General features: G+C 46.5%; 1 protein-coding gene across 5 annotated transcripts in view; it reads left to right on the plus strand.

Annotated features, from left to right (window-relative positions):
• The window catches only part of puf (ubiquitinyl hydrolase 1 puf), a 115,543-nt gene that overhangs the window by 6,943 nt on the left and 91,646 nt on the right, over positions 1-16,954 (plus strand). For 4 of the 5 annotated variants that reach the window (XM_070521856.1, XM_070521857.1, XM_070521858.1 and 1 more), the window contains exons 4-13: positions 922-1,014; positions 2,083-2,198; positions 2,296-2,346; positions 4,501-4,650; positions 5,877-5,944; positions 9,080-9,272; positions 10,645-10,782; positions 12,147-12,365; positions 15,029-15,158; positions 15,815-15,915. In XM_070521856.1, coding sequence (XP_070377957.1) covers positions 922-1,014; positions 2,083-2,198; positions 2,296-2,346; positions 4,501-4,650; positions 5,877-5,944; positions 9,080-9,272; positions 10,645-10,782; positions 12,147-12,365; positions 15,029-15,158; positions 15,815-15,915 — 1,259 coding nt within the window. The remainder of the gene's footprint in view (positions 1-921; positions 1,015-2,082; positions 2,199-2,295; positions 2,347-4,500; positions 4,651-5,876; positions 5,945-9,079; positions 9,273-10,644; positions 10,783-12,146; positions 12,366-15,028; positions 15,159-15,814; positions 15,916-16,954) is intronic. The other variant, XM_070521859.1, reaches the window with a different exon arrangement.

Below are 16,954 nucleotides of genomic sequence, written 5' to 3' on the forward strand. Positions count from 1 at the left end.
AGCATGCTGTTTGACCATAAACCTGGACACCTAACGTCGCATTGTGGCCGCTGAACTTCAGAAGTGAATTGAATTCTGGGGTTTTATGTGCCAAAACCACAATTTGATTATGAGGTATACCGTAGTGGGAGACTCCGGATTAATTTTGTCCACCAGGGGATCTTTAACGTGCCCCCAATGCATGGTACACGCAGCCGGGATTTGATCCCGCAACCTCGTACTTGGCAGCGCAACACCATAGCCGCTAAGCCACCGCGGCGGGTCACAGAACTTTATTGACACTTATTGAAGCATACCCTCGCGCCGTGCTGTCCAATCTCTGATGCCATGATTACAGCTGATCGGTTGCTGCGCGTCATTTTGTTTGGACATAGAATCTTGTTGGCGAAGGCAGTCCAATTTGGAAAGAAACCAATGACAGAGAGGACAGTGATGCTGATGAAAACAACGATCAGTGAACATTGCACATTCTTGTGGTGAGCATTTGAAGACCGTAAACAAGTGCATTCTCTTTTTGCCATCAAAGTACTTTCTTTTATTTGGCTTACATCCGAGAAAACATTAAAGAAAATTTTTTCTGGCCTTCTGAATTTGAGGGCACCGCCTAGAATTGAGTAAATACGGTATGTTCCTTCCTCGTATTGCGTATCTATTTTTTAGCAATAGCTGACTGTCTACATAATGGCAAGCCTGCGTTGCAGTAAGCCTTAGCCGAAAGTTAGCGCTTGTGACCGTTCCTTCTTTCTCTCGTCTTGTTTTTCCCGCTAGCACTAGACCCCCGCTGTGCAAATGTCTACCTCCAATCTATACAGCGCGAAACTGTACAAAGCTTACTGCGCGTGATATTGTGCCAGTTGTCGTGCCACTGCCTTGAAATATGGGCAAAACCGCAACCTTTCTTGTTTCGTTTCTCTCCCCTAGGTGACTTCTACCTCTGTTACCTCCAAGTGCACCCTACCTGCTACCAGCAATCTCCTTTCCTTGCTTTTCACTCCCTTTCCCCTCCTCGGCAAGGTAACCTGTGCTTGTGCTCCCCCCATGCTGCCCGAAAAACCCTCTGCTTCCTCCTGTTATTCTCTTCTGCAAGCTGACTTGTAGGAGTACTGACATGACATTTCCGACTGTCCTCGTTTCTTTTTACTGCGTTGTGCCGGAGTTGCACTCACTGTGCCGCTGAGGGTGCATGCGTGGCTTGTGTGTGGGGAGTTTGAGGTCCTCCAGAGGAATGTCAGGTAGAGTTCCTACCATTTTGGAAGTGCATGTCAGTACTCCTTTTAACTCGACTGGCGTGGTTGGGATATCGGTGCAAAAACGCAAGGTGGAATGGGATGAACATAATCCATTGGTTACCATGTGCTTGTCCGTTTCTTTCCACTTTGTCCGCGTCTTCTGTTTCTAAAGGCCTCATACCTGCCATCATGTCACTATCACAGAAAAAAAAAAAGTGTTGCGTGTGATGGAGCAATGTTTGAGCAGGCGACAACGGCTCTGATGGTGTTTGTGTGTTGATAGTGTGTGTGTGACAGTGTTGACCAACTGGCTCCATGTTTGTCTAAAGCTTAACAATTATAACCTAAATTTCCACAGCCACTGCACTAGCTGCGATAGATACTAGCTCCTGCTTTAGAATATCACTTAATGTGGGTGTGAACGAGCTAGTGGTTAGACTGGAAGAGCCATTTATACCATTCTCCATAAACAACACAACTTTTGATAAGAATAATGCTTGAATGTCCACAGGGTTAGCATCTTCTGAATGCGGGCGAGGGGAGGCCTAATGCATAGTACTCTGACACATTGAAAATTTGATATGCGAACTCATGCTCAGAAACTAGGCTTTTTAAAACACGGTCTGAAAATTTGTTGTAGTTTGATTTGAACTCCCTTGGGAGTGCTTGGAGGAGGATGCCTTAGCGGGGGCATGATGTATTGGCAAGTGCTTGCCGATTGCTTGACTCTTGGTTTGGACCTTTTCGTGCAACTTTCTGTGACATACTGTGACAATAGAAATAAGTTGCATAAAATCCATTGGGTTGCACAGGCCTGTGATCAACTTTCTATGTTTTCTTTTGCAATGACTAGTGGAAGGCTGGTCCTTGGACGACCAAGAGAAACTTCTGCATTTCGCCTCAAAAGTGTTCCTTCTCAACTTCCCACTCTACGTGGCCTTCAAGCACAGCCTACACTCCAAGCTGGAGGTATGTAGCCCATAGAAATCAGTCCATTAAGTGGACTCAGACGTGACAATAAATATTTAAACTTGGCCCCATCATCTTTTTTTCCCCACCTTTGCAGGAGGTGTCACAGGCAGAGATTGCAGCTTTAAGCACCGTGTGCGATGTGAATGTGAGTATCTGCCATTTGTCTAGTCATTGGTGTTACCAATGTGGTAATGATAGGATCACAGCAGCATGTTACAGTGCATTTATCTCAGTGTTGTTTATTCATTTATTTTTTGGATATGCGTCTACGAACAGCTTGGCGCTTTTAGTGTGGTGCACTACAGTGCAAATTGACTGGTGTACAAAGCAACAACAACAAAAAAGAAAACACAATAAACACACAAAACAGCATAGACACAATGTGTGAAGCAAAACAAAGCGAAAGATAGTGACAGTGTTTATATGGTGCAGGTCCAGTGCACATAAACTTTACAAATACACGTCTACATATTCAAGGACATGCACATACATGTAGACTAAAAAAAAGTATATGAAAGGACGGAGAAAAGAATGGTAGAAAAAAAGAGGATGGACATGGCTCAACACAGAGCTCGACCATGTATCTCAACACAGGGACGAGCCACGCTGTTAATAACATGACGAGCAGTGGTCGAAATGACACCGGTAGGTTGAGTCACAGGTGTGCCTCAGCATTTCTACACTTCAAGCTCCTTGTTCCAGTTGCAGCTGGATTCAGCAAAGTTGTTTTCACCTGAAGGAAATTTTTGCAAAGGCATAGGAAGGTTCTGCAACACGGGATGCACCTGTTTGCAGATGACTACAACAGCGTTTGGAGCTCATAGTTTGCCACAGAGTTAAATTTTCGTGCGGCTTCATCACTCGGCGAAGAATTTACATAAAGCGATGTAGTGGTCTTGCGGGGGAAGCACTCGCTGCACAGATTGATTCAAAGGAGGGTGCATTGGCTGCAATGAAAATTTTCCTTGCTGGATTGTGTGCTTCGAAAACCTTGAAAACATAGTGGAAGCTACAACAGCACTGTGGTTGGGGGTATCTGCTATAGGCATGACAAGTATACTTGATCTTTTGAAACCTTGCCGTGTAGTGTGTGAAGTGCTGTTCGATTACCTTCGAAGAATCCTGTTCATGCTCGTGTCCGCTCACACACTCTCGTCACTCTCTAAGCATTTTACATCATGCCTGTGGAATGAGTTTGCAGCGAGTATCAGTCAGTGTGCTCGTGAATAAGTACGCTTACCCACGGAATACCGTATTTACTTGGTTATATTACGCCCTCGATTGTATCGCGCACCTATTTACCGTGACCTAAAAAAGGAATAGTCCTTTACAGTACTGTGTACCTCATGTTTTCATACAGAAGTACAACTTTCTCTTACTTCGAAAAAGATTTGCTCCCAATACGCTAAAGTTGCAAATAATAGAAAACGTCGCAGTTTCGTCCGAAAGGCAAAGCATCGATTGCGATAGCAAATTAGTAGACAACTATATTAAAAGTAAGGGTAGTAGTTTTATTGGCCGTATAAACTTTTAAACATTCACTTACTAACTAAATTGACAAGCATGACGTCACGTGCGCACAAGCAAACATGAACACGTCTCACTCAAAGACCGCAGAAACTCTTTTTATCAAAACGCTGGAGGGAGGAAGTAGTGTATCAGGAGTGAGTGAATTGACTTTTGTGCGGCCTCTCGCTTCAACGAGAACAGAGTGCAGTGCGCCTGTATGCATGGACTCTGTCTCCATCGCAGATAGCTTTCAAGATAGGGGCTGTGCAGCTGCGCCATACGCAGCAGCTACTGGAGTAAAATGTCTCTTCCGTTTGTACCAGTCTCGTGCACAAGTTTCGGGAACTCCGAACGCCCATGATGTGGCTCGATTCCCATCCGTCTCCGCACACATTATGATCACTTTCCTTTTAATTGCGGCATTGCATGTCTTCGCAGTCGGCACTTCCATGCTGATAGAGCAAACGCAGAAAATGGGAAGATGGACAGTGCACTAACCTAAGCACACATACTGGAGCACATGGGGGAAGCTGTGGCGGCTAGGCTTGAAGTGTGTACGAGGCGGCCATTTTGAAATGCCGATGGCGATATGGTAATGCAGATTTAGGGTCGTACTCGATTCTAACGCGCATGCAATTTTCGGACCCGTTTTATCGGAAAAGAAGTGCATGTTAGATTCGAGTAAGTACGGTACGTATTAACCAGCTCATTTTCCAGTCCTAATGTAGTTTTGCCGTTGCACTGGCATGTGAATGGCCTGATGATACTCGAATGGCCTGTGCACTTGCAGGACCTGGACATTCCGGTGCACCTGCTACGAAATGTGGCGCACTTCTGCGGCCAAGGCGGTCTCTCTCTGCTACATGCCTGCTTCCAGGAGGTGGCGCCTCAGCGGCTGCCCATCGGTCTGGCCCATGCTCTTGTATCACTTGTCTCAAACGTGAGTGGTGCTTTCCTTGTTACCATATGTTTGCTTGACCTGATAGAAGGAAAGTCGGGTAAGTTAACCAGTTTGCACCTGGTTTGCAGCCCTACACTGGGTGAGAGGGAAGTGTGAAGGAAAGAGATAAGTGACGTGTACGCACACACAATAGCATTTAGCGTGCATTCAAAGGCAGTAGCTTCACCAAGTCATCTTTAAGTATAGTAGCAGGGAGAGTGTGATGAAATTCCGTCTCGACAGATGAAAGCATACTGAGCAAGAAATGACTTCATTGATGAAATCAAGGGTTTCGATTTGAAGTGTTTTGAAGCAACGAATGTTCCGAGGCTGACCTCCTGGTTGAAATTGAGAGAAATAACAGCAGTTTGGCAGGTCGTGTAATGCAGGTAGACCAGTGGTTTATTGGAGTAATGTATTGGATGCCAAAGGAAGGGGGAATGCTGTTGACAATGCCAGATAATTAGGTAATGTGATAAGATTGGGAAACCGGCAGGTTTGGGCACCATAGCATTACACAGGCATGACAAAAAATAAATAATGCCTTTCTTTCTTTTGTCCCTGTGTAAAGTTATGCTTGGTGAACCTGTTGATGTTTAATCTAGCCAAACAAAATAACATGAGATTGGGGAATTTGCAAGGGTAAGGTGGATACAACACATGCAAGGCATGCAAAACAGGGTTTGTAATTGGAGGTTGCTATTAAAGACCCTCCTCAGTAGACTTTAAAATAGGCTGTTTATGGTATCAAGATCGATGATCAAAGAATGGTTTATTGAACCAGTGCATGACTTTATTTAGGCAGACCATTGTAAAGAGTTTAGTGCAATCCATTGGCAGGTTCATAACTTGAATGTTGTGCGGCTTACCACCTTTGATATTCAAAATAGATAGAGGACTTCACACATCACCTTGTTTCCTTACTGGCGTTCCTTTGAAAACAATAAGGCAGCTGTTTTAGCTGATAATGATATCTAAAGACACGTCACGGTGTTTCCAAAGTGGACGTGCTGCAGAGAAAAGTACGGGAGAGGGTGCACGCATTCACGGTGTGCTTAACAATGGCTGTAACAAGTGTGATCCTCTGGGTATCCCCTAACAAGCGGAAAAATTTGTCGTTTTCTGCGATGCATCCTCCTAATCTCGTTCTAATGTGCTGTTAGGTGTTAGCCTTAGTGGTGCTCACGGTGTTCTCTTTGCCTTTTCTGTATCCTCCTCCCGGACAGTTGAAGCTGTGGATGAACCTGCCATGCATCGTACAGCACTTAGTTCCCCTGCGGTCTTCAGTCATTCGGTGGGTTGCCTGACACTGTTACGTCTTCTCGGAGTTGGGCCTGCTGTAACGTTTGTGGGCAAACGGTGGTGCGTTTCTGGCGTGAACGTAACTAATGAACCCAATGAGCTTAGAAATGGCTTGGCCCATTTACAGAATTTTCTGGCAGTTTTAAACAAACACCACTGAAGGAGACTCGAACAGCGGGTTTGGGCATTTGAGACGCAAGCTCAGGTTGTTGTCGCCATGAGCTACGGCTGTTTGCTCTTTGCTTCTTCTGATTGCTTATGCAACAGTGTTACTATATCCCTGTTCTACAAAACATAGAATTACCGTATTTACTCGTGTATAACCCGCCCTTGCATATAACCCGCACCCCTAACTTTGAACCCCATGAAATAAAAAAAAATATCCTCGCGTATAACCCGCACACTTACCTGAAAAAATGAGGACTAGGAAGTTACAACTGAGCAAACAGTCACCATTTTAGTTTTCAAAACAAATATATTTGAAAACGACTGCCGCAACGTTGTCAGTGCTGTCGTTCAATTGTCAATCGTCGCCACTCTCACTGCTGCCGTCTGAGGCTTCATCGCCGCTCTCAAAGACGTAATCATCTTCGGTACCATCTAGGCTGTTGCTTATGGCACACTTCTTGAAACTCTTGCGTACCATGTCGGCCGGGATCATCCCCCATGCATCTACGATCCACTGGCACAGCAGTGCAATATCTGGCCTTCGCACGCGTCCCGTTGGCGTAAGGGCGTAAAGGCCATCGGCCATCCACTGGGCATATAGCCGCTTCACGTGAGCCTTGAAAGGCTTATTGATGCACACGTCGAGTGGTTGGAGCATGGAAGTCATGCCGCCAGGTATTACGACAAGGTCTGTGCCGTTGTCAGCGAGGCGAGCTTTCACCGCGTCAGTGCAGTGGCCTCGGAACGAATCCAGCACCAGCATCGAACGGCGTGCCAACAAGGCACCTGGTCTTTTTTCCCAGATTGCTTAAATCCAGTCAATGACGAGGTCACTGTTCATCCACGAGTTATCTTCCACTCGCACAACAATTCCTGGGGGAAGTGGTGTACTCGGTAGAGTCTTGCGCTTGAATATTACATACGGGCGCAGTTTGGTGCCGTCGGCCAAAGCACACAACATCACTGTGCAGCGCAGCTTGGTGTTGCCGCCAGTCAGCACACTAACAGATTTTGCGCCCTTTTTTTCCAGGGTCGTGTCCATAGGCATCTCGAAATATACTGGCGTTTGGTCAGCATTTCCCAGCTGAGATAGCAAGTAGTTGCGCTCTTTCCTCAGTCCGATGACGTAACGTTGAAAGTTGAGCAGCTTCTCCTCGTAAGCGTCGGGAAGCCGCTGGCACATGGTAGTTCGCCGCCGCATCGAAAATCCATGCCTGGCCATAAAGCGCTGCAGCCATCCGCGGCTCGCATGAAACTCGGGTGGAATGTGCATTTCCCGGGCCAGCTTCAGGGCTTGCATCTGCGCCATCTCTGTAGACACAGCGTGGCCACGACTCCTCTGCTCCTCGATGAATTTTGCAAGCTGCGTCTCGAGGTGAGGGTACGCGCCAGTCTTCGGGCCGCGAAACGCTCGCCTGTCCTTGTTCGCAGCTTCGAGAGAGTCTTTTTTCTTCCGCCAGTCGCGAATGCAAGATTCGTCGACATCGTTCTTTCTCGCAGCAGCTCTGTTGCCGATTTGTTCAGCAGCGGCGACGATCCTGAGTTTCTCCTTCGCCGTGAATGATTGCCGCCGAGACACACTCATGATGCCTAGACAAGGCTGGCGAACTGTGCAAACTGGGCATACAAGAAACGGCACCTTACTCAAGGCCCATCAACGTCTGAACAAAGCGTATGCAAAGCATGCGAAACGCGTGGCTGGCGTGGGACTAAACAGACTATGGATGTGGATCTGGCTGTGACCTGCGTTGGCCTCTTGTTGGCTGGATGGATGGATCATAGTGGCTTAGCCCTTTGTAACGGTGGTGGCTTGCGCCCCCTAGCCTAGGATTCCCCCCTTTTTTTCCCCCGTAATTTTGTTCGTATTGTGAACTGTAATTTGTCCCTCTTTTATAGACTCACTCGTCCCTAGCCCCTTTTGCACCAATCTTCCAACCTACTCTTTGTCACCACTACCCTTCTCTCATCCACACGTCCGTCCTCCCCTGCAAATCCCAGGGCACCCTCTATATCTATCGCCGCGTCTTCGGCAATGTCCGGACGAAGTGTTCTGCACCGCAAAACGATATGCTCCATGGTCTCCGCTTCCACGTGGTCTTCTTTCAGTCCATACTGGCCTTCGGTGGTCAAAAGGTTGGTGCAATATTAATATGCACTGCAACACACGTTGATGTCGATGGGGATGCGGACTCTGCACGGCAGGCCGCGCGTTGCCGTGAAGCCGACCCGCCGAGCCCCCCTTCTCCGGAATATTCGCGTATTACCCGCACCCCCACTTTTTAAACACATTTTTTCAATTTTTTGGTGCGGGTTATATGCGAGTAAATACGGTATCTAATGCAAATGGTTGCTTTGAATAAACCTAAACTAACTAAATTAGTGCAGTGCGGAAGTGTTATTAGGTGCACAAAATGCATAGATCGGCATTGTGCATATTTGTAATGTTCATGCAGAAAGTGGCGTGTGACATCGCAGGGGTCCTGTCATCTTTCTGTGGTTCGCGTCTTGTGTCAGGTTTTCCCACCACCTTTGCGTATGCTTTCAACACATTATGCTTTCATTCTGGGCTTTAACTAGCTCATTTAAAATAGGTCCAACTAGTGGTAATAAGTATAGCATGTAATCTCTGCACTATCTGCTACCTGAGCTCTGTCTGCTACCTGAGCTGTGTGTAGCTTGCATATTAAGGCGCAAAAACATTCATATGCACTCAAGAACAATTTGCTAGAGGGTGGCCCTGACTAATCGTAATGGTAAACTATATGACAGCAAGCACTTCAGCCAGCGAAAGTTGGTACAAACAGTCTTACAATCTCATAAACAAATGGCAATATGAATCTTGTACCAAGTGTCCGCATCTCACACTTTTCGCAAACATTCTCAGTCTGTGTTCTGTTAAGACTAAGAACTGTAACGCCCCACGATTAACGAGCTCTGTCAACGTCACTCCTGCATGCAGGTACCTGTGCAGCCGATGCGAAGGGGAGCTTCGCGGCGCCACTAGCCGGAGCCTGTTTGAGCTGATGCTCGGGGCGGTCAAGGATCCACTGGACGTGCACCTGGCTCTGGACCGGGAAGGCCTGGAGCTGGCCTTCCGGTGCTTCGTCTCACCGACACTCACCATGCGTCTCTCCGGCATCGCCCAGATCAATGTGAGCGGGCTCTTGTGCACGTTTCTACCAGGGGTGTGGGAGTAGTAATTTTTGAGACCGAATCAATATCTCAATTGAATAGGGCCAGAAGCAAATCGAATGTCAAATACTTTTTTTGAATAGTTTAAGAAATTATGAACAACTGTTTTCACCTACATCCGTAAAACAGTGTTCACGTCATAGTATTAATAACATTAGCAAATATCTGTCATTGCATTGTACACTATAAAGCGTTTTGTATGAAAACCTCAAATTGATGGTTAGTAACAAATCAGCAGTTTGTTTGCATACACAGGGCTTCCTAGGGAGTGTGAAAGATAGGGGTTTAGCTGGTAAAGTCTAGTTCCGGGGTTTAGTCTAGCTCTGTGTGCTATGCAGCCTGCTCCTCTGCCTAACTTCTCATGTTTGTTGCCTACTGTGGCCATTAATATGAAAATTATAGCACTTTTGCTCCAATATTATGTTTCATTGCACTTAGTTGATGACTCGAAATATTCCAAAACTATTTGAAGTATATTTGCATTTACAAATAGTGACTATTTGATTCTAAGGCTGAATCGAATAGAACAATATTATTAATTTGTTTCTCGAATATTCACTTACCCCTAGTCAAGATATGTACAGCACAGTACGGTTCACTATTAAAGGGGGAACCAGCTGTTAACAATGCTAGTGTAGCTGATGCACCACTTCTCGTTTATCGTGAGAAAAAAATTGAGTCGTAGCATCCATTAGGCTGAAATCAATGCATTTAAACTAGTCTGGATGTCTGCATGCCGTGATGCAAAGTGAATCAGTAGCCATTATGAAGTCCAGCATTGGTATAGCAAACATGTATATAACAATTTATCAGGTATAATGATGTAAATAAAAAGATGTTTCTCGCTGATATCAGTGTGATATCAGTGAGTAACAGATATAACAAAGCTATTTTTGTTCCGGATGAGACTTCGTTACCATGACATCCCACTGTACTTAAACTGGGTGTTACATTTAAATGTTTACCATACTGTACTAGAACTCTCTCTGTGTGTCCTAGGCTGGTTTGCCTAACTTGTATAGCTAAAGATGATGTGCTCATCTGAATAAAGAAGCAATTAAGTCAGAAGTAAGGATTATACCCCGGTCATATGGGCACCTTTGATCATGATTGATCTCGATTGGGCTCAAACGCTATCCAAATTGCCCTGTGTGGCATTGGTATAATTATGGCCGAAGTCTTTAACTGGTCTTCTCTGTGGGTTGTTTACGAATAAGAGAAAGGAAATAAACTGCATTTCTTCAGTTTTGCAGTTAGCCATGGCTGCGTGATGTTTCAGATGGTGCATTTAAGCGTGGTTGCTTGATTTTCTGTTGTTTTTTTGTCACGCAGAGCCACATCAGCATGCTGAACGAGCTATGTCACAGCGAGACGGTGGTGGGAGCCCAGGCCATGGCGAAAGCCCTGGCCGCGTGGCTGGTCGAGTATCGAGTCGTCGAGCACATCTTTGGACCCAACCTTCATGTGGAGGTATGTACAGGCCTGCAGTTTGGTGTTTGGTTCCCGGTTAGTGACCCGTGGAGAATTGGGTCGTGACAGCAGCAGTAATCCATAGATTCTCGAGCGACTGCTGTGTAACATATTGTACAGCCAAAAAAAACAAAAAAACTGTTACAACCAGTATGTAAAAAAAAGAAGAGCAAGCTACCCATTGCCCACGTAAAGGCTGCATTGCGTACAACGTTTTCTGCACATAACTTGTGATGCGCCTGTCACATAACTTGGCCCATGCGGATGCTGAAAGTGCACTTTTGCACAAAGCCGCCTTGGGTGGTAATTGCATTTGTGCCGTTGTGTAATAGAAGATTGAGATGATGAAGTGATAGTGTTCCAGTGCTGTTGGTTTCTGCATATCATCAGAGGTCTGAGCGGTGCACCACGAATGTTATCACCAACCATTTCCACACACATAGCGTGTGGAAACGCTGCACAAACGATTGAGCAAATTCTGTTAGAATGTCAGAGTATCCATGCAGCAATAAATGTAGGAGCATTAGGCTTGACCAAGATGTTAGATATTATGGACAGTAGGGGAAACATAAATGAAATGGGAACTGGTAAAAACGGTTGCATTACTGGGGGCTCTGAGGAAGGTATAATGCACAATGAAGCAAGCTTTCTACGGTGAATAATGTAGCTTAGTGTATAAACATATTTAGACATCTAAATGTGCCAACGTTTTGATGAACGACCGTTGTAACACATTGCTGCTGCCCCATTTCAAAGTCGATCCTCATGCCATTATGGTGATCATCACCGGAATTGGCTGGCTGTGAGGTGTGATGATGGGAAAGGAGTAAAATTGAGCAAGAAGGGATTCTCGCATAATACCAGCCCATCCTTCTGTCAAGTTTGGAATGCCAACAAAGAGCAGCTGCAGAATGTTGTTAGGAGTAAACTTCGTGCTTTGACATGGTCCGACCGTGTAGCTGCTGTGGCAGGTGAGTTGGTGTAGTTGTGAGGCCATGCTGAAACGGGCACCAGTGACAACTCAAAGATGGAAAGGTGCTGGGCCTGGGAAAAATTTACATCCCAACCAGCGTTACATCATCCGTCAACTTGCAGGTAAGCCTGCTGCGGTCGCTCAGTGGCTGTGGCTATGATGGTGGGCTGCTGAGCTCCAGGTTGCAGATTTGATCTCGGCCACGCTTTGACTGGGGTGGAACGCAGATATGCTCATGTACTGTCCATTGGGTACATGTCAAAGTACTGCAGGTGATCAAAATTAGTCCAGAGTCGTCCCCCTCCCCTCCCAATACAGCGTGCCTCATAATGAGGTTGTGGTTTTGGCGTCTGACTCCCCCCCAGGGTTTAACTTAAACTTGAACTTGCAGGTGATCAAGCAGAGCCATCTGGTGCTTGGCCTGTTGGCGTCCGAGGGCCAGCTGACCACCGCGCACCTGGACGCTGTGTGGGCTGCGGGGCAGCTGAAGCACTGCGGCCGGCAGGTCTTGGAGCTTTTGCCGCCCCTGATGCGCAGCCTGCGGGACGGGCCCGCGCTTCACCTGTACGCACGCCTGTGTTCCTTGCCCCCTCGGGAGCACAGTGAGCAGGTGAGCGACCTTTGAACACGCTGCACTTCTTGTTCGCGTGGGTGGAAGCGGGGGGTTCTGACTAATAGAAAAATAGATCAAACATCTTTTTTTCAATTTTCCCATATCCACACTTATCATGTTGTCTTTCATCTTTGTGTAAAGTTTGGCAGTGCAATAATGTGTGGTTTTTGAAGAATCGTTGGGAAAGTAGTACAAGTATCGACATGATTTTTCATGGGAAATAATGAAAAAATTTCTATTTTCCATTGCTTGTCTTATCAAAAGTACAGTTCTCTGTAGAGCTGCCATTTTAGTACTGTTTGAAAGAGCAACACTATCAGCCTCTTTCCCTGCCAAAACAAACACTCGCGGCTGATTCATTAACAAGAAATACAGTGAAACCTCGTTAAACCGTAGTCAGCCGGAGCTCGGAAAAAGTACGTACTAAACGGTAGTACTGTTTAAGCGAAATAGCATGAGATCGCCCACTTACCTGTCGAAAACGGAACTCAGAGAGACTACGATGAAAGGGGGAAAAAACATGCAGTATTTATTCACTTCGCGGGACGTAAGTGTTATTTTCGTTTGATGTCGCGGCGGCCTAGCACGACGACAGCGGCCTCAAACTTGCTGAAGCTGCGTGCCAGCTTCTCAGCCAGCCCCCCTCCTCTCGGCAAACACTCGCACGGCAGATTCCTCGTTGGCGTTACGTATTCTCCGTGCACGCGCGCAGTAGTGCTGCATAAGTCCCGGGGCGCCTTTTTCATTGCCGGGTGCCGGAGTTCGGAAAACTTTTCGTTTGGAATAGTTACGTTATCGCGCCCCTGTTCTCCTTGCGACGATCGCATTCATGAGGCTGACGTAACGCGCAGCTTCTGCCACTGTCGGGCCTGAATCGCCCGTGCTGTCGCTTTCCGCGTCGTCCTCATCACTGTCGCTAGTTGACACTTCGGCAACAACAGCGGCAACGATGGCGAAAAGTCGAACCTCGTAGCCGACATCTCTTCGCGGTCGCAGCAGCGCTGCCGAGCAACTTCGCATTCCAAATGCCACACACTGTAGTCAACAGCAGATCCATGTCGCGGGCCAGCGCCGACTTCTTCGTGTCACGTTCGGTAGCACGGACGATGTCTAATTTTTCTTCTATGCTGAGCACCCGGCGTCTTTTTTATCCTAGCTTCGGCATGACGCGAGTCCTCGCTTGCACGACGCCGCAACGCTCTCTGGCACGGCGTCCATGCGGCGTCGGAATGATGTTGATGTTGATGCGGCTTCACGTGCAAACGCACAGGGCGCTTGGAGGCCGTTGTACCGATCTCCGAGGCTTGTTGTTCTGCCGGGCCGCTCGATGGAGACGACGCACCGCCGTGTTTGCGCGACGAAAAGTGGAAATGCTACGTTTTAACCGATGCGTAAGCAATAAGCTGGTACGGTTTATGCGGATACAAAATACATTATGTTCAATGGCCGCTGAGTCGGGGAATTGACTTTACTACTTTTAAACCGAAACTACTGTTTAAGCGGGTACGGTTTAACGAGGTTTTACTGTACATGAAAAGCAAAACGTATGCTCAAGTGATGCTATTGGTCGTTGGCAGTTTCGTGTCAAATCCATTGTTCCTCATTGGCTGCTGTCATTTTACTCCCGTGCCTCTCCCTGACTGACTCCATCTTCTCCATGCTGATGTCATGCAGTAGTCTGGCACTTCCCCTAACTCACTTACATCTGCCATGGCATCTTGGTTCTGTTGCCATGTTATGATGACAGTGGTGATGACAGTGATGCTGTTGCCCACCCTATGAACACGGTTAGGGCTTCACGTCATTAATATGCAGGCATACCTGCCAGCTCTTAATGAAGTTTACAAATTTGGGCTCGTTTTACAATTTCATGAATGTCATGTCAAGCTTTAAATAAATTAAGTTGTGTTTGAAAGAAAGTTTTGCTCGTTTGTCCACATACTTTTCCTTGGAAGTCTTCTGATGCTGAGGGGGTGCGAGAGGGGTACTTGCATCGAGCAAGTTAATTCATACCTGTTCCCGAATCAGGTGAAATGTATTGCTGTGCCAAGTTTGTTGCTGCTTCTGTTCTATGTTTATAGGTAAATTGCTTTCTAATAAAAGGCGTGTGTATCCATGAAAAGACACGTTCTCAAAGCAAGCTTTAAAAAAAGAAATATGTGTGCTGTCTCCACCCCCCCTCCCCCTCATTCCCAGCGTATTTTTTTTATCAATCAATCAATCAATCAGCTTTATTTCCTTGGAATAGTACGGGACTAAAAGCTTGAGCAGCTTGACGAGGTCCCAACCCCTTTCCAGTTGGCAAAACAGCAGGATGACGGTCAGTCATGCACAAAGAATTCAAATAAATCAACGAATATTACATAACATCGAGCAACGAAAAAGTTTTGTAACAAAGCGCAGGAACAATACAACCCAATTGCATAGGCTTGAAATGGCATGAACATGAAAAACAGCGATCGACAACAGCGAGTGTGCAAAATTTTTACAAATTTTTAACGGTTTACACGTTGGCAGGTATGCATGCAGGTGGTCTTCAGGCCCACTTTTTTTTAACAGAAGGTACGCACTAGCTTTGGATTAACATATTAAACAGTGTGCTGTGTTCATCGAATTACGTCCACCGCTTGCAGTAGTCACAGTGCAGTGTTTCTCCGCAGACTCTACTGCTGGCCTCGGCGCTGACCAAGCACATGTGGGCCAGCAGTGGCAAGGCAGCGCGGGGCCGTGTGTCCCCCTTTGACCAGCTGACGAGCTCCAGGTCACATGCCGGGAGGTTGCCAGTCAAAGGTAACTTGTGCGCAGCAATGTGTATGCATGTGATGCCTAGATGAGCCACGGTTAAAAGAATACTGCTTTGTGTGATCTGCCGCGCCGGCTGCGGTCACCTAGTGGCTGTAGCATTCAGCTGCTAGCATGAGGTTGTGGGTTCGATTCCCGCCCACTGCAGCAGCATACCAGGGGGTCGGGAGCGGGCGAGCATACAAGAACGCTTGTGTACTTAAAGTTGCACGTTAAAGAGCCGCAGGTGATCAAAATGAATCAGGAGCCGTCCACTAGGCGCCTCTTATAGTGAGTGTGCTTCCTTGGGATGTTAGGCCCTGCGATTTGATAATGTTGACTTGAGCTTAGTTTTGTGGGATGTTATGGGCAAGTTAAATGCATGAAGTTGCCCGATTTTCTTCTTGAAAGTTAGTAAGTGGAAATGTCGGGTTATATTCAGGTGCAGGTTATGCACATGAATATATGACACTTCACTTGAGAGGAGTAACACCTAAGGAGATCTTCAGGAGACAAATGAATCCAGGCATGTGGCAGCCTAAAGTATACGATGTGCAGTTCTTGATGATGTCCTTCTAGTCTGCTGGACCGCATTTATTATTATTTTTTTCTCCTGGACTCTGCACCTCAGTATGCATCTGCTCGTTTTGTTGACTCTCTGATAGTGTCCAAAAAGGGCTTTCACGAGGCCACGGACGCTAGCGAGGAGGAAGAGGATGAAGATGACGACGAAAATCCAGTGGCTTTCCCTTCACAGGCAGCTCAGGTGAGCTGCTCTGTCCTGCACGTTGAAAAATTTTGACGATTGAGATGTACATACATGCCTGCTGCATGATCACACCCTCTGCTTGCAATGATTGTAATACGACGTGAAACTGACGATTCGACGGGAAACTGATGAGCAAACAAACCATCGTGATTCGAGCACGTGGCCGGCAAGTCATTTACTAGCTGTAATTAAAAGCACTTCCATTATTTTGCCTGCAAACACTAATTTATTTTTGGTTTGTTGTTAGCTACATTACTGAATGCAATTACAGTCAAACTCGTTTATAATGAACTCGCTAGTTCCGCAAGAAGTGATTGTTGTATCAGTAGTTCGTTATATGTGAACTCACCCTTCAGTACAGCCAGAAAATTAATGACACTGTAGCTGGCACTGGCAGCTATGATATGACACCACTTTTGTTTGAAAATAGGATTTTCAGTACCCTCATTATTTTTTCCCCGGCACTTTTCAGCATCTAACTGCAAGTTTCCGTTAAAGATATCGTCTTGAAGTTAAACTTTTCGACAGAATTACCTGTCTGGTTGGGAAATTGACAAGGACTTCCAGACTGACTCTGAAAGATGTTGTCTGAAGAATTAAATGTAGCGTCTTAGCCCCTCCAAAACGGTGCCCGGTCGGTTCCGAACACCTACCACATCGAAACTACGAGCACATCCGCCGACATTTTTTCCTCTGACAGTGTGTGATGTAGTTTGCTATCACTGGAACACGAGTGCATTCTGCATATGATAGCGAAGCTTACTGGTTGACTGTAAGCAGACACTACTGCAGCATGCTGACCGTTTGCAAAGGTCTTGCCGTCATGTCTGCAGCATCGCCCACATGGGTGCTGTGAGTAGCGAAGTTAGGTTTTGATGTCACTTCGGCCGAAAAACTGCAAAGTTCGAAAGGTAGACTGCCATTTCGAAGTGCTGACAGTGAGAACATGTAGTGTTGATGAACTGTAACAGCTGATTCCTTGCAACTTTGCACGGCAGCAGCGTGTTGTGCCACGTTAATGCCGACTCGAGCCATC

This window comes from Dermacentor albipictus, chromosome 7, assembly GCF_038994185.2.
Source record: "Dermacentor albipictus isolate Rhodes 1998 colony chromosome 7, USDA_Dalb.pri_finalv2, whole genome shotgun sequence".
Lineage (NCBI taxonomy): Eukaryota > Metazoa > Arthropoda > Arachnida > Ixodida > Ixodidae > Dermacentor > Dermacentor albipictus.